Source organism: Lissotriton vulgaris, chromosome 2_1 (assembly GCF_964263255.1).
Source record: "Lissotriton vulgaris chromosome 2_1, aLisVul1.2, whole genome shotgun sequence".
NCBI lineage: Eukaryota > Metazoa > Chordata > Amphibia > Caudata > Salamandridae > Lissotriton > Lissotriton vulgaris.
Genome location: NC_141687.1, coordinates 1,404,180,780 through 1,404,203,056, shown reverse-complemented (window position 1 = coordinate 1,404,203,056; position 22,277 = coordinate 1,404,180,780). Strand labels below are relative to the sequence as shown.

At 42.1% G+C, this 22,277-nt stretch overlaps 1 protein-coding gene across 2 annotated transcripts in view; it reads left to right on the top strand.

Moving 5' to 3' along the window:
• Positions 1-523: 523 nt before the first annotated feature.
• Positions 524-22,277, top strand: part of POU2AF1 (POU class 2 homeobox associating factor 1) — a 221,103-nt gene continuing 199,349 nt past the window's right edge. For both annotated transcript variants that reach the window (XM_086958843.1, XM_086958842.1), the window contains exon 1: positions 524-875. In XM_086958843.1, the coding sequence (XP_086814969.1) occupies positions 860-875 (16 nt within the window). In that variant the 5' untranslated portion in view covers positions 524-859. The remainder of the gene's footprint in view (positions 876-22,277) is intronic.

The following is a 22,277-nucleotide window of genomic DNA, read 5'->3' as shown; positions in this document are numbered from 1 at the left end:
TGCCTGTGTGTCTGTGTCATATTTCTTTTTATCTAAAGTTTTGATTAACAGGCAAATCTTTCACGGTAATGTTATTGTGAACTAATGGTAGTGCATTGGCCAACATGTTTACAGCGCATCATATTGTGACATGTCTCTTCAAGAGGGCGCGTCATATTGAAAGCAGGTGTAAGATTTCCATGTGCCTAAGATCTTGTCCTTTCCCCTTGAAATGTGACCAAAACCTTCTTACATTTGTATTTAATGGCATAATGTTCAATGTCTAACAAGTCATTCTCCTACTAATCAAACAGTGAATAGTTGTGTTCTGTTAGGGTAAACCTGAGAATAACCGAAGAGAGAAAACGACACAGTTGATCGATGAAGCCTAAAGAAGCCACAGGTGCTTCCTCTTGGCGTCATATCGAGTGGCCCTGGGGAGTGAAGGGTCCGATGCAAATACATTCACCTATTTTTACTAGAATCTATGAAAAACAGCACAATTTGTGAATATTGTCCATTACCTCGAGGATCAGTTTCCAAACTAAAAAATGATTTGATTTATGTCATTGCTGTTCTTTAATTCAGAGCTGAAGTCTTCAATATCTGCGAACTGCAACTATGAGCAGCCAACTACGGCGCGCGGCGTGCAGAAAACAGTACACACTCAGGGAAGCACACGTAGTGGTCGTGGTTGCACGTTCTGATGACATCATCCACCACAGTGGGAACCCTTGGCTTCTAAAAACGCAGAGCGTTGAATCCAACGAGCCAGTTGTCGCGTTGCGTGGAAAGGAGCAAGCCAGTGTTTCCCAACGTGAAGCGGTGAATAGACAAGCTGTCTCCTTCAAAAAGAAAGGATTGTGGCACGCCACAGAACATGCACTGGCAGAAAAGTAAGTTGCGTCATTTCTTCTATACTTTCATTCATCGTACTTTTAAATAATAGAACATGAAAATATAAAGAAATCTCCTTTGCAAGTCTCACGGTCATTAAGGGCCTGCCCTGATGTACATGCAGGTTGCAATGAAAGGGAGCACATTGCATGCTGAGATTTTGCGGGCCTGTCTTTCTGTTTTTTGCAATGCAGCCAACTTATGAAAAGGATGTTGTGCCAAAGGTTCCTTCACAGGAGGTTCAAAGAAGCCTACTTAATAAATATTTACTAGGCCGGTTACAATGTGTGACCTCCAATGAAACGGTGGGAAGGCAAGATGGTGGTCTGCAAGGGAAGGTATTTCACTATCTTTACATTTGCTTTTTGAAAAGCGAAATATATATATGTGTGTATATATATATATATATATATATATATATATATATATATATATATATATATATATATATATATATATATACATATATATACATACATATATATATGCTACTAGCTTACCCATTGCGCGTTGCTGCGATCTCAGAAGAAAGGAAATTTAAGGAAACTTGTTATGATAGCATTTAATTTACATTGTGTCATTTTTATTGAAACTTATTCATTTTAATATGGAAAACATTTTAAAGTGTTGTTTTAATTCTGTTTATTTATTCGAGTGCTTGTGGATACACAGTATTTTTTGTTTTTCCGTCTGGTGCGTAAATGAATAAATCAGAAGGCAGTTGTCCATGTGAGAAGCACGGATTCTCCAATACTAGTCCATACACTTGCAGCGATTGTCCTTGTGCTTTGTTGATGGTCATTGCAAAAGCGAGTAGCACCGGAAACTGTAAACGTTCAGTATTGGAAAGATTATGAGGGCCCTGGGGGGGCCGGGGGGGCCAATATTTAAATTTTTTTTTTTTTGCCAGAAACCTTTGCGGGCGTGTACTCAACAACTTTTTACAATTTTTATTTATTTATTTATTTATTTTTTGCCACAAACCTTCGCAGGAGTGTACTCAACAACTTCCTAAAGTTTCATGCCAATCGGATGAATGGTGTAGTAACGCATAAAAGAAAAACAGACATACTTTCGTTCTTATATATATAGAAGATTTGTCCAAATCACCTGACATCGAAACAAGTAAAACAGACACTCCAGAATATTTAGAAGCTGTGATTTAATTGATGTGCTGTGGGCATGAGTAACTGTCTTACTTGGTAGATGTATATGCATATAAATATATATATATATATATCTATATATATATATATATATATATATATATATATATATATAGAGGTATATAAATATATATGTATAGACATATAATATGTATATATATATAATATATGTGTGAATATATATATATATATATATATATATATATATATATATATATATATATATATATATATATATATATATATATTCACTTTAAAAACCATAGGTTTCAGGCCTTATTTAGGACCCGATTCGCAGAACTAACTTAAGACAAAATCCTAAACTTACTATTTTTGGTATTCACAGAAGTTAGGATTTTGTCTTAAGACAGACTTAAAACAGACTTAAGACAGACTTAAGACAGACTTAAGACAAAATCCTAACTTAAGTTTGTCTTAAGTCTGTTTTAAGTCTGTCTTAAGACAAAATCCTAACTTCTGTGAATACCAAAAATAGTAAGTTTAGGATTTTGTCTTAAGTACGCGCCCCGGTGCGCGTACCGGGGCGCGCTTATAGATATATATATTTTTTTTGAACCTAAATTACTCAAAATCCACTTGAGCACATATCTTGAGACATAGCAAAGGCACATCGGGCTACCAGTCCCTACAATTTTGCCAAGTTTGGTGGAAATCCATTCAGCCGTTCGGGCTAAAAGATTCCTCAACCAACGCCAAAGTTATTCCCAATAGAATGTTGCGGATTCCCTATGCGGATTCCCTACGGAAAACAATCCTAACTATAACTACCTACTGGCGACTGCCAGTAGGTAATATACATATATACATATATATATATATATATATATATATATATATATATATATATATATATATATTCACTGAAAAAAACATAGGTTATAGACCATATATAGTTAGGAATTCGCATTTACAAAACCTTATTTTACTCACACAAAACCATTGAAATTCCATATATAGTTAGTTGCACTAACTATATATCGCGCACCCGCAATCCACTGCTGATGATGTCACATATTACATCATTCATGACATGGTCAGTGACATCACTGATGACATCACTGATGACATCTCAAATGACATCACTGATGACATCTCAAATGACATCACTGATGACATCACTGATGACATCTCATTTGACATTACTGATCACATCACTGATGATATCATTCATGTGATAATACGATGAACCTCTTCAGACTCTAATATAACCTTAGATACAATCAGTGTAAACAGACACTCACAGACTGTCACTCATCCATGGAGTTACTCACACACCTAGTCAGTCATGCAAAGAATCAATCACACCTCCATTTCCTCAACTATACAGTTATACAAACTTTACTTATTCAAACATATACTAACACATATTTACTCTCTTATACAATCCCTGATACAAGTTCACAATGATCCATACAGCCACTCACAATTCACCCCCTTTCAGTTCGGACCAATGTGGAACCAAGAATACAGCGATGGTTATTATGGACAACAACAACCCTATGGAGGGCCACAACAACCTTTTTTAGGGGCACGCCAGAACACACGCGGGAAGAACCGGAAAGGCAACACTGTCGCTTGGGAAGACCAGGAACAGCCCAACGCCCGAACAACTCGGAGCATGACGGGATCACTTCCCAACCAGCCGTCAACCAGCAAGAGAGGGACCTAGTGGTGAATCTCACACCCATTACATTAACAGCGACACAGAAGAATGTTCTAAACAAAGGCTTGGGATTTGTACCAACTCAGAAACCAGATATTTTTAAACTCAACATGGAGTTACAGGATTTCTTCAGAAAACTAAAACTACAGGCTTTTTTCAAAGACAAGCCTATACCAGAAGAGAAGACAGATACGGGTTTGAGGTTGAAATCAACCTTCACCCCACCCGACTCTACTATTCCCGTAGAAATCCTAACCTTTGAAAAGGCAGTGATCACAGAGGTCAACAAGCTGAACACACAAGGAAGAAACGTCTTCTATAACACAAGTGGTGAGGAACAACAAGCTCTACGAGAACTGACGGCCAACAGCGAGCTGGTTATAAAACCAGCAGACAAAGGGGGAGCTATAGTGTTACAAACCCTTGAGGCATATGACAAAGAGTGCCAACGTCTACTGTCGGATGAACGGAACTACAAAGTGTTGGAGAGAGACCCAACGGAAAGACTTCGGACCCGGATCGGCGGTATGGTTGAGGAAGGCCTAGCCCATGACTGGCTCAGTAAAAAGGAAGCGGATTTCCTACAACAACCCACTCCGAAAATACCATACTTCTACTGTATCCCGAAGATACATAAGAACATCGAAAATCCACCGGGAAGACCCATTGTTTCAGGGATTGGGTCGATTTTGGAGCCTTTGTCGAAATTCTCAGATGCATTCCTCAGACCAATGGTACAAGCAACAAGCACATACCTGAAAGACACTAAATCGGTCCTACAACTTTTGGAAGAAAAGGTATTTGATCCAGCTGCACAGCTCCTAGTAAGCCTCGACGTGGAGAGCTTATATACGAGCCTGCCTCATGAAGAGACGCTACAGATCATAGAGGAAGTGCTCTTCAGTAATGCATGGAAGTATCAGACACCAAGGAACTTGGTGCTTGAATGCATCACCATGGCCTTGAAAGACAACTTCTTCAAGTACAAAGAGACACTATACCTGCAGACCCACGGAACGAGCATGGGTAGTACTTTTGCCCCAAGTCTAGCGGGACTATACGTCCACCATTTGGAGGAACACAAAATCCTACATGAAAGTAATCCATACCGTTCCCAGATTGACACCTGGAAACGGTACATAGATGATATTTTCATCATATGGAACGGGGATGTCAACAGCGCCACGGATTTTGTAGCTTGGCTAAACAACCAGAATGAGTACCTGAAATTCACCAGCACCATTTCAAACACATCAATGGTTTTTTTGGATCTGAACATTTACACTGAGGATGGAAGGCTAAAAAGCACTACCCACTTCAAACCCACCTCCAGGAACTGTCTGTTGCGCTACGACAGTTTTCATCCCAGACACCTAAGGGAGAATCTGCCGTATGGTCAATTTTTAAGACTACGAAGGAACTGCACAGAACTGAACGAATTCAACAAGCAGGCAAAAGACTTAAAATCTAAACTTATACAAAGACAATATCCCGTCAAAACCATCGACAAAGCGATGAAACGCGCAAAAAACAATCACAGGGAGGCACTCATAGAGAACAACTCACAAGATAAAGAAACAAACAAAAGACCAATCTGTGTGACAACTTACACTTCCATATCAAACCAGGTATCAAAAGTCATCAACAAGCACTGGGGAATATTGAACTGTGGAGACCTCGATTTTGAGAAACCAATGCATGCACATCGGAGGGGCAAGAACATTAAGGACATTGTGGTACACACTAGACCACGGGAAAACCCCACTGTAAGACAAAATATGACGGGTGTCCAAGGTCACTTCCCCTGTGGGGATTGCAGCTGCTGTCACCAAACTCAAAAAAGTAAAACCCTAACCTTTAGGAATGGCGCATCATGGGAACAACGCCAATTTTCCAATTGTAATACAAAAAACGTGGTCTATATGATAACATGCCCATGTGGACTGGAATATATAGGTATGACCACCCGACCCGTAAAAATAAGGATAGGGGAGCATAAAAGCAATATACGCTGCAAGAAAACGACGACCAAGATGGCATCACATTTTTTGACACACCAGCATTGCATCAATGATTTACGCTGGACGGTCATCGAACGTCTACCCTCTGAAACAGGCTTGTTCCAGAAGGAACAACGATGGGTGTTCCGCTTAGGAACCCATGTCACAGGTCTCAACGACGATATCCCATGGAGCCAGATCACCTGACCATGCTTGAGATATGAGAACGTCAACAACAAAAATTCTCTTGTGTAAATGTCAGCAAAAAGAGGCCGCTAAAACTGAAAACATCTGAATGGTCTTTTCTCCAAACAGCTATTGCAGTGAAGTGTATGAAATCCTTGTAGTCAAAAAACTAACACTGTAAAGGATGAGGATATTGTGTACTTAATATTTGTCCCTGTGCCTCTGTGGAAAAGAAAAACGGAGTAGTAATTCGCACCCAGGCACACCCTGAGTGACGATGAAATAACAAAGCAATTTCTTAGGGAATACCGATGGACTATACAGCCCTAGTGATCAGCGCTACCCATAGACAGGATCACGCATGCGCCGAGAATCAGTTGGGGGAGACGCAGTAAATACAGTTGTGCGCACGCGCGCCATAAAGACACGCGAGCCAAACCTGCGCAGAAGGGTTCTCTGGCAACGGGAGACGGAGCCCGAGCCCGTGAGTGGCTGGAGAGCGGATAGTCCATATTTGGACAAACTAAAACCCGGTAATTAACGAATGACAGAGGGATACATGTTACATGTGATCAGAACACATGTAAACGAGAGGCGGGAACACGGATGTTCCTTACAAGGTCGCCTTCAATTTCCGCCAATTAACCAATGAGATTACACCCACATCCTCTATATATACCGCCTAGCTGTTTCCCAATGTATTTACAGCGGAGCAGCACAGGGTGGTAGAAGGAGGCCAATTTAGGCGGATTTCGTGAGTATATTACAACAAAGGCAACTCCAGTTTGTCCAGGTGAAGAGTGGAGTTAAACAGTGAGTAAAAGGAACAACAACACTGAATCCACTTCTCTACCTCCATAGATTGTGGATCCACCTACCTACCTTGATGCCCAGGATTTGCTCATGAGGCAATATACTACAAAGACCATGAGTATGTCCAAAGAAAATGAGTATAAACAAAAACCTTAAGTGTGTCTTATATGTTGTGTGTCCTGTGTGTCCCCCTTTTTTTACAGGTTTATTTAACTGTTTGGGGCTCCAGGTGACTGCACCTGTCTGAGCCAATCCTATATGGCAACCAAACCTTATGGATTTTTTTCTTTTTTGCAGGGCATGCAATTGCATGATCCAAAAGAACCGCTGTAGGCACACTGTAGCCTTTTTTAAATTGTTATCACTTTTTAGAGAATTAAGATAACACTTTTTATAGAAAAACGTGAGTAGGGTTGGGAAGTTGTGCCCCGTCCTGAAGAAGGTACACCAGTACCGAAACATGTCGACGCACACCAGAGGTTCTGTCCCTAATTAAGACAATTAAACCTCGCTCTTTTGCACACTTTTTTAATAGCACCAGCTAGGGGTACGAAATAAAGTTTTTTTCACATCACCCACTAGCCAGGTACTTTTTAACTTTTCACCACACCCTTCACTCACATAAATCCCTTCACTTGCACTCAACACACACCACACATAGTCCAACTTGTCAACGCTCCCGCGTAGTCGCAGGTCGCAGCGTGCCGCATCCCCTTAGCGGGATGCGAAGACCCCGATGATGAAGCATGACACCAAGGGGCCTGTTGGTGTGTGAGGGGTATTTTACACAACACTGAGTGTTCCCCTTCCCTGTGGTACACACTGGTAGTAGGATTCTTCTTGTTTATTTATCAGTGCCCGTGGAGTAGGAATCCTATTTTTGTACTCTACCTCCCTTCCTTGTTAATTGTAGTCTCTAGGCAGCGCACAGCTGCGGGAGTTTTTTCCTACAGACACATTTTGCCACACACATAGAGACACACACCTAGGTATAACAAAAGAAGCCAGCGGCCCTCTCACAATGGAAGATGAACATGGCCTCACTTTCGCAGAGGACGAAATAGACAAAATCCTAGCTGACAGCAACCTTTTCGAAGGCCTATGTAACCAGGACACAGGCCCACAAACAAATGATTGGAACGAATTGTTGAACCTTAGACGTAACCAAATAAAAGCAGCCTTACATGGGCTGTTTATGACCCAGTACCTCCGTAACAAAATGGCACCACCTGGCCTAATTGTGAAAAATGAACCACTGATTTTCCAACATGATATGATTTTCAAAAAAGAGTGGTCATTAATCTCATGGCACTGTTCAAGAGACTGGTTAGTACTCATAATCAAGACAGCTGCCAGGATCACACAGGAACTCAAAATTGAAATAAATAAAATAGAGGTCCAATTGAAAACATATATCTCACCGGAAGAGCTGAAAACCAGACTCGAAGAATTAAATCAACAGATGACCGACTTCGAGTTCAATCTGAAACAGAGCAAAACCAACAAATCAACTAAGGATGTGGCAAAGTTCACTCCCGAAAATGCATATCCATACACAAAGGTGGATTATGTCTTCAAAAACACTTACAGCGACGCGGACAGCAACACTTCGGATAATGGCTCCTCAGGTTCCAATTCAAGCGGTAACAAAGGAAACAGACAACGCAGAGGAGGATGGAGACAGAGGAGGCAACAATTCCCTAGACAAAGGGGATGGCGGGGGTATCAACCACCGAACCATTTCCAACAATTTATGGGCCCACCACAATTCAACCCCTTTCAGTTCGGACCAATGTGGAACCAAGAATACAGCGATGGTTATTATGGACAACAACAACCCTATGGAGGGCCACAACAACCTTTTTTAGGGGCACGCCAGAACACACGCGGGAAGAACCGGAAAGGCAACACTGTCGCTTGGGAAGACCAGGAACAGCCCAACGCCCGAACAACTCGGAGCATGACGGGATCACTTCCCAACCAGCCGTCAACCAGCAAGAGAGGGACCTAGTGGTGAATCTCACACCCATTACATTAACAGCGACACAGAAGAATGTTCTAAACAAAGGCTTGGGATTTGTACCAACTCAGAAACCAGATATTTTTAAACTCAACATGGAGTTACAGGATTTCTTCAGAAAACTAAAACTACAGGCTTTTTTCAAAGACAAGCCTATACCAGAAGAGAAGACAGATACGGGTTTGAGGTTGAAATCAACCTTCACCCCACCCGACTCTACTATTCCCGTAGAAATCCTAACCTTTGAAAAGGCAGTGATCACAGAGGTCAACAAGCTGAACACACAAGGAAGAAACGTCTTCTATAACACAAGTGGTGAGGAACAACAAGCTCTACGAGAACTGACGGCCAACAGCGAGCTTGTTATAAAACCAGCAGACAAAGGGGGAGCTATAGTGTTACAAACCCTTGAGGCATATGACAAAGAGTGCCAACGTCTACTGTCGGATGAACGGAACTACAAAGTGTTGGAGAGAGACCCAACGGAAAGACTTCGGACCCGGATCGGCGGTATGGTTGAGGAAGGCCTAGACCATGACTGGCTCAGTAAAAAGGAAGCGGATTTCCTACAACAACCCACTCCGAAAATACCATACTTCTACTGTATCCCGAAGATACATAAGAACATCGAAAATCCACCGGGAAGACCCATTGTTTCAGGGATTGGGTCGATTTTGGAGCCTTTGTCGAAATTCTCAGATGCATTCCTCAGACCAATGGTACAAGCAACAAGCACATACCTGAAAGACACTAAATCGGTCCTACAACTTTTGGAAGAAAAGGTATTTGATCCAGCTGCACAGCTCCTAGTAAGCCTCGACGTGGAGAGCTTATATACGAGCCTGCCTCATGAAGAGACGCTACAGATCATAGAGGAAGTGCTCTTCAGTAATGCATGGAAGTATCAGACACCAAGGAACTTGGTGCTTGAATGCATCACCATGGCCTTGAAAGACAACTTCTTCAAGTACAAAGAGACACTATACCTGCAGACCCACGGAACGAGCATGGGTAGTACTTTTGCCCCAAGTCTAGCGGGACTATACGTCCACCATTTGGAGGAACACAAAATCCTACATGAAAGTAATCCATACCGTTCCCAGATTGACACCTGGAAACGGTACATAGATGATATTTTCATCATATGGAACGGGGATGTCAACAGCGCCACGAATTTTGTAGCTTGGCTAAACAACCAGAATGAGTACCTGAAATTCACCAGCACCATTTCAAACACATCAATGTTTTTTTTGGATCTGAACATTTACACTGAGGATGGAAGGCTAAAAAGCACTACCCACTTCAAACCCACCTCCAGGAACTGTCTGTTGCGCTACGACAGTTTTCATCCCAGACACCTAAGGGAGAATCTGCCGTATGGTCAATTTTTAAGACTACGAAGGAACTGCACAGAACTGAACGAATTCAACAAGCAGGCAAAAGACTTAAAATCTAAACTTATACAAAGACAATATCCCGTCAAAACCATCGACAAAGCGATGAAACGCGCAAAAAACAATCACAGGGAGGCACTCATAGAGAACAACTCACAAGATAAAGAAACAAACAAAAGACCAATCTGTGTGACAACTTACACTTCCATATCAAACCAGGTATCAAAAGTCATCAACAAGCACTGGGGAATATTGAACTGTGGAGACCTCGATTTTGAGAAACCAATGCATGCACATCGGAGGGGCAAGAACATTAAGGACATTGTGGTACACACTAGACCACGGGAAAACCCCACTGTAAGACAAAATATGACGGGTGTCCAAGGTCACTTCCCCTGTGGGGATTGCAGCTGCTGTCACCAAACTCAAAAAAGTAAAACCCTAACCTTTAGGAATGGCGCATCATGGGAACAACGCCAATTTTCCAATTGTAATACAAAAAACGTGGTCTATATGATAACATGCCCATGTGGACTGGAATATATAGGTATGACCACCCGACCCGTAAAAATAAGGATAGGGGAGCATAAAAGCAATATACGCTGCAAGAAAACGACGACCAAGATGGCATCACATTTTTTGACACACCAGCATTGCATCAATGATTTACGCTGGACGGTCATCGAACGTCTACCCTCTGAAACAGGCTTGTTCCAGAAGGAACAACGATGGGTGTTCCGCTTAGGAACCCATGTCACAGGTCTCAACGACGATATCCCATGGAGCCAGATCACCTGACCATGCTTGAGATATGAGAACGTCAACAACAAAAATTCTCTTGTGTAAATGTCAGCAAAAAGAGGCCGCTAAAACTGAAAACATCTGAATGGTCTTTTCTCTAAACAGCTATTGCAGTGAAGTGTATGAAATCCTTGTAGTCAAAAAACTAACACTGTAAAGGATGAGGATATTGTGTACTTAATATTTGTCCCTGTGCCTCTGTGGAAAAGAAAAACGGAGTAGTAATTCGCACCCAGGCACACCCTGAGTGACGATGAAATAACAAAGCGATTTCTTAGGGAAAACCGATGGACTATACAGCCCTAGTGATCAGCGCTACCCATAGACAGGATCACGCATGCGCCGAGAATCAGTTGGGGGAGACGCAGTAAATACAGTTGTGCGCACGCGCGCCATAAAGACACGCGAGCCGAACCTGCGCAGAAGGGTTCTCTGGCAACGGGAGACGGAGCCCGAGCCCGTGAGTAGCTGGAGAGCGGATAGTCCATATTTGGACAAACTAAAACCCGGTAATTAACGAATGACAGAGGGATACATGTTACATGTGATCAGAACACATGTAAACGAGAGGCGGGAACACGGATGTTCCTTACAAGGTCGCCTTCAATTTCCGCCAATTAACCAATGAGATTACACCCACATCCTCTATATATACCGCCTAGCTGTTTCCCAATGTATTTACAGCGGAGCAGCACAGGGTGGTAGAAGGAGGCCAATTTAGGCGGATTTCGTAAGTATATTACAACAAACGCAACTCCAGTTTGTCCAGGTGTAGCGTGGAGTTAAACAGTGAGTAAAAGGAACAACAACACTGAATCCACTTCTCTACCTCCATAGATTGTGGATCCACCTACCTACCTTGATGCCCAGGATTTGCTCATGAGGCAATATACTACAAAGACCATGAGTATGTCCAAAGAAAATGAGTATAAACAAAAACCTTAAGTGTGTCTTATATGTTATGTGTCCTGTGTGTCCCCCTTTTTTTACAGGTTTATTTAACTGTTTGGGGCTCCAGGTGACTGCACCTGTCTGAGCCAATCCTATATGGCAACCAAACCTTATGGATTTTTTTCTTTTTTGCAGGGCATGCAATTGCATGATCCAAAAGAACCGCTGTAGGCACACTGTAGCCTTCTTTAAATTGTTATCACTTTTTAGAGAATTAAGATAACACTTTTTATAGAAAGACGTGAGTAGGGTTGGGAAGTTGTGCCCCGTCCTGAAGAAGGTACACCAGTACCGAAACATGTCGACGCACACCAGAGGTTCTGTCCCTAATTAAGACAATTAAACCTCGCTCTTTTGCACACTTTTTTAATAGCACCAGCTAGGGGTACGAAATAAAGTTTTTTTCACATCACCCACTAGCCAGGTACTTTTTAACTTTTCACCACACCCTTCACTCACATAAATCCCTTCACTTGCACTCAACACACACCACACATAGTCCAACTTGTCAACGCTCCCGCGTAGTCGCAGGTCGCAGCGTGCCGCATCCCCTTAGCGGGATGCGAAGACCCCGATGATGAAGCATGACACCAAGGGGCCTGTTGGTGTGTGAGGGGTATTTTACACAACACTGAGTGTTCCCCTTCCCTGTGGTACACACTGGTAGTAGGATTCTTCTTGTTTATTTATCAGTGCCCGTGGTGTAGGAATCCTATTTTTGTACTCTACCTCCCTTCCTTGTTAATTGTGGTAATATACATATATACATCTCACCCCTTAATAAATGTTTTGAACCTGCTACTCACTCGAGTTGGATTATTGGAGAGCTTCATTTGCCTGTCTGCTGTGGCGCTGCGAGGTCTGCACCCTGCTGCTGCCTGTCATCCATTGACAGGCGGGGATTTCTTCATATATATATATATATATATATATATTCACTGAAAAAACCATAGGTTATAGACCATATATAGTTAGGAATTCGCATTTACAAAACCTTATTTTACTCACACAAAACCATTGAAATTCCATATATAGTTAGTTGCACTAACTATATATCGCGCACCCGCAATCCACTGCTGATGATGTCACATATTACATCATTCATGACATGGTCAGTGACATCACTGATGACATCACTGATGACATCTCAAATGACATCACTGATGACATCTCAAATGACATCACTGATGACATCACTGATGACATCTCATTTGACATTACTGATCACATCACTGATGATATCATTCATGTGATAATACGATGAACCTCTTCAGACTCTAATATAACCTTAGATACAATCAGTGTAAACAGACACTCACAGACTGTCACTCATCCATGGAGTTACTCACACACCTAGTCAGTCATGCAAAGAATCAATCACACCTCCATTTCCTCAACTATACAGTTATACAAACTTTACTTATTCAAACATATACTAACACATATTTACTCTCTTATACAATCCCTGATACAAGTTCACAATGATCCATACAGCCACTCACACATTCACTGGCTCTTATGCACAGTTATTTATATATGTCAACTCTCACATGTACTGTGTTTTACATATGTACTTACTTTGACATGTAGCACTGAGATATCCATTCACTCACCAATACACTCATGCACACAGTCAACCGCCCATACAGCTGTTTCCACATGCACTTTTGAAACCATACATCTAGTGAATCAACTGCTCACACATCTATGCACAGAGTCATACACCTCCCAGCCACCCACACACACACTCAGTCTCCCATACAAATACTTGGGCAACCAATCAATAACCCATATAGTTACTCATATAGCTACTTATCAACACATGCAACAGTTTACAGAACAACAGACATAATGATGCACAAATTAAGACAGTTTAGTCACTAACCCATGCACTCAGTGAGACACATTTAATCACTCACTCATACAGTCAGTCATGCACCTACTAAATCCTTCATCCAGACACTTATACATCCACTCATTCTTCAATATGTAAGACATATTTTAACTTTACAGAAACATACAGTCACTGGATGTTGTCATCAGTGATGTCATTTGAGATGTCATCAGTGATGTCATCAGTGATGTCACTGACCATGTCATGAATGATGTAATATGTGACATCATCAGCAGTGGATTGCGGGTGCGCGATATATAGTTAGTGCAACTAACTATATATGGAATTTCAATGGTTTTGTGTGAGTAAAATAAGGTTTTGTAAATGCGAATTCCTAACTATATATGGTCTATAACCTATGGTTTTTTCAGTGAATTTTCAAGGTTTTGTAAATGCTAATTCCTAACTATATATGGTCTATAACCTATGGTTTTTTCAGTGAATTTTCAAGGTTTTGTAAATGCTAATTCCTAACTATATATGGTCTATAACCTATGGTTTTTTCAGTGAATATATATATATACATACATATATAAACATATATCATCTGTATATCTATATAAATACAAACATAAATGCATGCATACATATACTTATATGCATACATATGCATGTTATTTACATGAAAGTTGAAAAAACACTAATAAAAGCAAAGCTAAAAAGCCACCTCATTACAAACAGAATGGCTTTAACTTAAACGAGGGCGAGATCTATTGCATTTTCATTGCTTGTTTACTTTGGTTCCATCAAGAAGGCATTCAGATGTGTCACACATTTGCCATAAATTCTGAATGTTAGCACTCTAGTTGCACATTAGATCACTGTAGTAAAGCTACTGCTCACCAGGGACGTCTGCTGCTGGTATTCAAAGTGCATGTTTCAGTCTGCATGTCAGAATTTTTTTAATGAAATAGAAGAGGATTTGAGAAGTCACTCAAAATGATCCCTAATTTTTCTTTCTGAAGCACTAATCATACTTTCTATGGCAAAATTAACCCCCTCATGTTGTTCCTTTTTAAATTGAGTGTTTTCAGACTTACCACTTCATTCCAATCAAGATGGCTTCTGGTGTGCCATACTTTTGTCATAAGTAAGACTGTTAGCGCTCTAGTTGTTCTTTAGAACACTCTGGGACATTCTGTCATTGGGCTATACTTGGGGTACATCTGGGTGATATTTGGGCTACATTTAGGCTCTTTTGTCTCTGGTGGCCATCTTGGGAGACTGTATGTCAGAATTTTTTAATGAAATTGAAGAGGGTTTGAGAAGTCACTCAAAATGTGCCCTAATTTTTCTTTCTGCAGCACTAATCATAATTCATATGGCAAAATATACCCCCTCATTTTGTTCCTTTTTAAATTAAATGTTTTAAGAGTTACCACTTTATTCCCATCACGATGGCTCCAGGTGTGCCATACCTTTGTAATAAGTAGGACTGTTAGCGCTCTAGTTGTTCTTTAGAACACTCTGGGACATTCTGTCATTGGGCTATACTTGGGCTACATCTGGGTGATATTTGGGCTACATTTGGGCTCTTTTGTCTCTGGTGTCCATTTTGGGAGACTGCATGTCAGAATTTTTTAATGAAATAGAAGAGGATTTGAAAAGTCACTCAAAATGTGCCCTAATTTTTCTTTCTGCAGCACTAATAATACCTTCTATTGCATAATATACCCCCTCATTTTGTTCCTTTTTAAATTAAATGTTTTAAGAGTTACCACTTTATTCCCATCACGATGGCTCCAGGTGTGCTATACCTTTGTAATACGTAGGACTGTTAGCGCTCTAGTTGTTCTTTAGAACACTTTAGGAGGCTGCAGTAGAGCACAAAGGAATCAACTGACAGTCTCTGTCCTTGTTGGATGTACATGTTTTACTGAGAATGTCAGACTTCATTTTCACATGACTGAGAAAGATAATGTGAATTTACAGAAAATATGCTTTCAGTTTAGCTTATTGATCCCCTTCCAAACCACTGTGGGAAAATCATGAGATATTAGTTTTCTTTCAAACAATATTCATGATATCACAGCAGAAGGTTTTTTCACATGGTAAAATCACCTTAGAACCCACCACTATTCCTAAAACGAGTATGATACCATCAACAAATGATTTATAATGTAACTAAAGTCCTAAAACCCTCTATTCACTACAATGCTTTTTAATGAGGTGCTATCATGTATATTGGTTCCAAGATGGCTGCCAACACTTCTTGGATGAAGTGCTGACAGCCAATCAGATCAGATGTGTGGTTAGGCTCCGCCCAGATATATATATTTTTTTGAACCTAAATTACTCAAAATCCACTGGAGCACATATATTGAGACCTAGCAAAGGCACATCGGGCTAACAGTCCCTACAATTTTGCCAAGTTTCGTGCAAATCCATTCAGCCGTTCGAGCTAAAAGTGAGGCCAACCGCCCTATGGAAATTAACATGGGAAAAACGCGTTTTGGGACCCCCCTTTTTTCTCGCCCCCCCCTTGATGAAACCCCCCGCAATTGTCAGGGGCTGCTCAGAAACAAAATGTTCCATTTTCCTGAAAATTTTAGCCAATTCCGTCCAGAAACGCCAAAGTTATTAGACATAGAATTTTCAAAAATCCCATAGAGAAAAAATCCTAACTATATATACCTACTGGTGACCGCCAGTAGGTAATATATATCAAAAACTCCCAGATGCTTGTAACAAAATAGAGAAACAGACACTTTTCTTCTCTCTTCACATGGCAGGTATTTTTATTTTTCAAAAGATTTTCAAGTGAACTGCATAGTGCTAAAAACCAGTTTCGCCTTGCTCACTGGAAACATAAACATATATCTATATATATATATGTATATATATATATATATATATATATATATATATATATATATATATATATTAGCTACTGGCAGTCGACATTAGGTAGTTATAGTTAGGACCTATTATCCATAGGAAATCTGCAACATTCTATTTGGAATAACTTTGGCGCCGGTTGACAAATCTTCGTTAAATTTTCAAAACTCTTGGCCCGCTCCGGTCCGTTCCTACCCTAAAAGTCTCAGGGTGATTCATCAAGCGGGGGATGAGAAAAAAGGGGGGTCCAAAACGTGTTTTCCCCATGCAATTTCCCATAGGAACCTTTAGTGGCAGCTACAGCCCGAACTGCTGAACGGAATTACACCAAATTTAGCACAATGGTAGCCCTCGGTTCAGAGTCATACCTTTTGGTTAAATGGTGTAAATCCGTTCAGTAGTTCCTGAGAAAATCAAAAGTAAAATCACATATATCTATGGGCGTGCATGATCCGCGCACCATGCAGAGCATGAGCTGTATGCTAATTGGCTGTCAACACTCCAAACCAGGAAGTATTGGCAGCCATATTGCGCCTAGGTAAAAAAGAGGCACAAGAAAACCGTGAAAAAAACACGAAAAACACGCAAAGGGGGTAGGGTAGAAACACCCTGACCCCCTAGGCCTGCTGAAGGGGTCCCACAAGGACCTCCAAGGACCCCCAAATTGTATTTATTTTTTTAATCATGGGATGCGTGGAGGATCCGAGCAACAGTTTTTAATTAGCCCCGGGGGGGACAAGTCCCGGGGGCAATATTTATATTTTAATGGGGGGGCCCAGAGGGGCCACCCTGCCCCGGGGAATGACACCCCCTGGGGCTTTGCTGAAATAGGTGGGGTGGCTCTCAGCCCCCCAGCCCTGGGGACCGCAACCCCCGGTGCTTCAAAAATCATGGGTTTGGGGCTCAAATGCCCCCCAAAGCCCCGGGATAGCTTCATACTAATATATGCGGGGGCTCGTGGACCCCAGCAGCACTGGGGACCGCAACCCCCCAGGGCTTGTAAAATAAATGGTTGGGGGGCTCAAAGGCCCCCCAAGCACCGGGGACTGCCACCCCCGGTGCCTATATAAAACATTTGCGGAGGGCTCACAAGCTCCCACAGCCCCGGGGTTCGCCACCCCTGGGGCTTCTTTTTCATTTAAAACAAAAACCCTGTGTGGGGGGCTTGAACACCCCCAGATGCCCCGGGGACCGCTACCTCCCCGGGGCTTTGAAGATGATGGGAGGGGGGCCGCGCGGCCCCCCTCCTGGAGCCTTGTGGGGACCGCCACCCTCCAGGGCCGGCTCCTGCAGTGTCCCGGGGTACCCACCCCCGGGACACTGCTGCCTCGCGCCTCCCACCCTGTCATTGCAAACTGCTTTGATTCATTGAAGCGAGAGCAGGGAAACCTGCTCTTGCTTCAAACAAGCAAAGCAGATTGCTTTTCCACATGGGCAGCAGCATGTTAGCAGCTCCCCCTGTGGAAAAGCAACAACGGCTGGGACCGTGGGGGGATTGAAGACCACCCCATGGTCCCCAACGAAGAGGGCCAGCCCCGGGGGATGGGGCCCCCGGGGATACAAGTAGCCCGGGAAGGGGGCCACACGGCCCCTCTCCCCTTATAATAAAAAAAAAGGCAGGCCGGGGATGGGGTCCCGGGGCAATAATAGGCCTGAGGAGGGGGCCCACACGGCCCCCTTCCAAAACAGTTTTTAAAAAAACAATGACCAGGCCCAGGATGATGGGGTGCCCGGGGCCAAAAGTGGCCCGGGAGGGGGGTCACGCGGCCACCCTCTCCAACAGTTTAAAAAATAAAAAAAGGAAAAGGCCATGTCCCGGGGGATGGGGTCCCCGGGGCCAATTAAGGCCATGCAGCCCCCTTCCACATTTTTTTATAATAACAAAAAAATTAGGGGGCAGGCCCTGGGGAATGGGGTCCCCAGGGCCCAAAAAATAGAAAAAGAAGGGGGGGCTACACAATCCCCCTTCTTAAAAACAAAAAAAAGACTGGTATCGCGTCAGAGGCCACTTCCCCTCCTTTCATCACTCTGAAAACGCGCCCTCTGGCAAGTTTGCAGAGGGGGAACAAATTCCCCTTTAATACTGGCGGTTCCTGGGGGCCAGTTAGCCCACCAGGAACCTCCAGTATGTGCCAGGGGGCTGTGTTATAGAGAGGTGTTCTGAGGCCATGCCCCTTTTTACACCTCTCTGCAATGCTGCTCTGTGGCACTTACTGGAGGTATCTGGTGGGCTAGTTGCACCCCAGGGACCGTCAGTTTTCAAGGAGAGTTAATCCCCTAACTTAAAACACGCCACAGGGCGCGTTTGCACAGTGGTGAAGGGTGGGGGCGGGCCTGAGTTCACATGTGTGCAAACACACCCTGTGGGGCGGTTTAAGTCCTTGTCAATCCTGAGGGTCCCTGGGGTCAAGTAGCTCACGAGGTACCTCCAGTAAGCGCCACGGAGCTGTGTTGCAGAGTGTTGTAAAAAGGGTCTTGGCCTCTGAACCATTCTCTGCAATGCAGCCCCCTGGCTCATACTGGAGGTACTTGGTGGGCTAGTTGGCCCTCAGGGGCCCACAGGATTGAGGAGGAATTTGTTCTCTAACTTAAAACGTGCAACACGGCGTGTTAACGGACATGTCACCTCAGGCCACGCCCCTTCCTTCGCCACTATGCAAACGCACCCGGTGGCACATTTTAAGTTGGGGAATTAATTCTCTTTCAATACTGAGGGTCCCTGAAGGCCAAATAGCCCAACAGGTATCTCCAGTATGCGCCAGAGAGCTGCGTTGCAGACAGGTGTTCATAGGCCATGCCCCTTTTTACACCTCTCTGCAGCGCAGCTCTGTGGCGCTTATTAGAGGTACCTAGCGGGCTAATTTGACTCTAGGGACCCTCAGGATTCTAGGGGGCTTAATCTCCCAACTTAGAACGTCCGCAGGGAGCGTTTACACAGTGGTGAAGGGAGGGGACGGGCCTGAGGTGATGTGTGCAAACATGCCCTGAGGCTTGTTTTAATTTGGGGAAAAAATTCCTCTTCAATCCTGAGAGACCCTGGGGGCCAAGGAGCCCACCAGGTGCTACCAGGAAGCGCCACTGCACTGCGTTGCATAGAGGTGGTGCAGACCATACCCCTTTTTACATCTCTCTGCTACGCAGCTCTGTGGCACTCACTGGATGTACCTAGTGGGCTAGTTGGACTCTATGGACCCTCAGGATTAAAGGGACATTATTTCCCCAACTTAAAATGCACTACAGGGCATTTTTGCACAGTGGTGAAGGGAGGGGATGGTGTAGGAAAGTGGCTCTATATATACTGGACCAAAGTAAAATCAGCCGAACTACGAATTCCGATTTACTCACCTGTTATCAGGAGAGAAGTCAGTGCTGCATCTTTGAGCCCAGTACTGATTATGAAAAGTAATTTTAACCGTACTTACCAGTAACTTGAATTACCTTCCATAGGATATCATTGCCTGCTTTTTGCTGAAAAAGTTTCTAAGTTTCAATTTTTGAAACTTACAAATAGTCCTCTAAAATCAGCCGAACTACGAATTCAGATTTACTCACCTGTTATCAGGAGAAACCTCAGTGCTGCATCTTTGAGCCCAGTATTGATCCTGAAAAGTATTTCTAATCGTACTAACCAGTAAGTTGAATTTCCTTCCATAGGCTAACATTTACTTGTTTCAATTGGAAATTCTTGTAAGTGTGGAGTTTTGGAACTTACAAATATTCCTCTAAAATCAGCCGAACTACAAAGTCCGATTTACTCACCTGTTATCAGGAGAGACCTCAGTGCTGCATCTTTGTGCCCAGAACTGATCCTGAAAAGTAATTCTAACAGTACTTACCAGTAACTTGAATTTCTTTCTTAGGCTAACATTGGCTTGTTTCACTTGGAAATTCTTCTAAGTGTGGAGTTTTGGAACTTTAAAATATTCCTCTAAAATCAGCCGAACTACCAATTCCGATTTACTCACCTGTTATCAGCAGAGACATCAGTGCTGCATCTTTGAGCCCAGTACTCATCCTGAAAAAAAATTCTAACCGTACTTACCAGTAACTTGAATTTCCTTATATAGGCTATAATTGCCTGCTTTTTGCTGAAAAAGTTTCTAAGTGCCAATTTTTTAAACCTACAAATATTCCTCTAAAATCAGCCGGACTACGAATTCCGATTTACTCACCTGTTATCAGGAAAGACCTCAGTGCAGCATCTTTGAGGCCAGTACTGATCCTGAAAAGTAATTCTAACCGTACTTATCAGTAACTTGAATTTCCTTCCATAGGATATTATTGCCTGCTATATGAAATATATATATAAATATATTTAAAAAATATATAAAATAAAAAATAAGCAATATTACAATTTCAATATATTTTCAAAACTTTTTTTCAATTAATATTAAAAATATGTAATGTAATCTAAAAAATAAAATATCTAAAAATAAATAGTTTAAAAAAATGTAGTAAATCAGTATTAAAAAATATATAACAATTAATACATTTAAAAAGTGTCATTTACAAAACCTTTTAAATTCACTGAAAAAAACATAGGTTTCAGACATGTTATAATTATGAATTAGCATTTAAAAAACCTTAGAAATTCACTGAAAAAACCATAGGTTTTAGGGGTGTTATATTTAGCTGGACATTTCACTCTTACAAAACCATTGAAATTCCTCCATTATAGTTAGTTGTAGTAACTATAACTCGCGCGCCCGCAATCCACTGTTGGTGATGTCACATATTACATCATTCATGACGTGGTCAGTGTCATTACTGATGACATCACTGATAACATCTCAAATTACATCACTGATGTCATTTTTTACACCATGATCAAAAAAACTATTTATGAATCATAATGGAAATTAGACAAAGGAACTAGGCAACACATGTTTGCATCTATATTATTTTTCAAACATACTTTTATTTCCAAGCCTATCCTCCACTTTTCATTTACTAGAACGTACATCCACCTTCTGGAAAATGTACTTTTTCTTCAAGAAACTCCAAAAATTAAAGATAACAATTCTCGTATATATTGAGTAACATTATGCCGGATACTACCTTCCAGCCTCCTTTCGTGATGTTTGAGCAATTCTACAATTCTCATGCCCACTTTGAATAAATAAAAATAGTGAACTTTTTGTGTTCTAACATAAGGAACATGAGCTTTTTTCTATTTTTTGAATACTGAAAATTCTAAAACTTCCAGACTTTATACATGGGTGAGTTGAGCCCAGCTGAGGGACAAAAATCCAACATAGGGAACCGGAGATTTGAATTCTTAAATATTAACCACTTTATAGTGCTTAAAACATGTAGTGCCAATTTGGAACATCTGGTTGCACTTAACCAGGACAAAGTCAAAGTTTGAGACCCATCGCAATGGATCCCTGGTCGGATATACTAATACACTCATTTTACCATCAGAGTTAGAACCTTTTCTGGAGGATTTTCTCTCAACATCATGCAGTCCCCTCCTGCAGGCCAATTTCGATGCAATGTCGTTGGATTGCTTCTCCACGAGGACCCGGTCAAATCCTGGAAGTCTGGGGCTCCGAAACGTTCAGCGGAACAAACCTGAAATCCCGGTCGAGTCATGGTTGAAGTTAGTTGCCTTGACTCTCGATGTCAGGAAGTTCCCTTTTGGGCCTATTTCC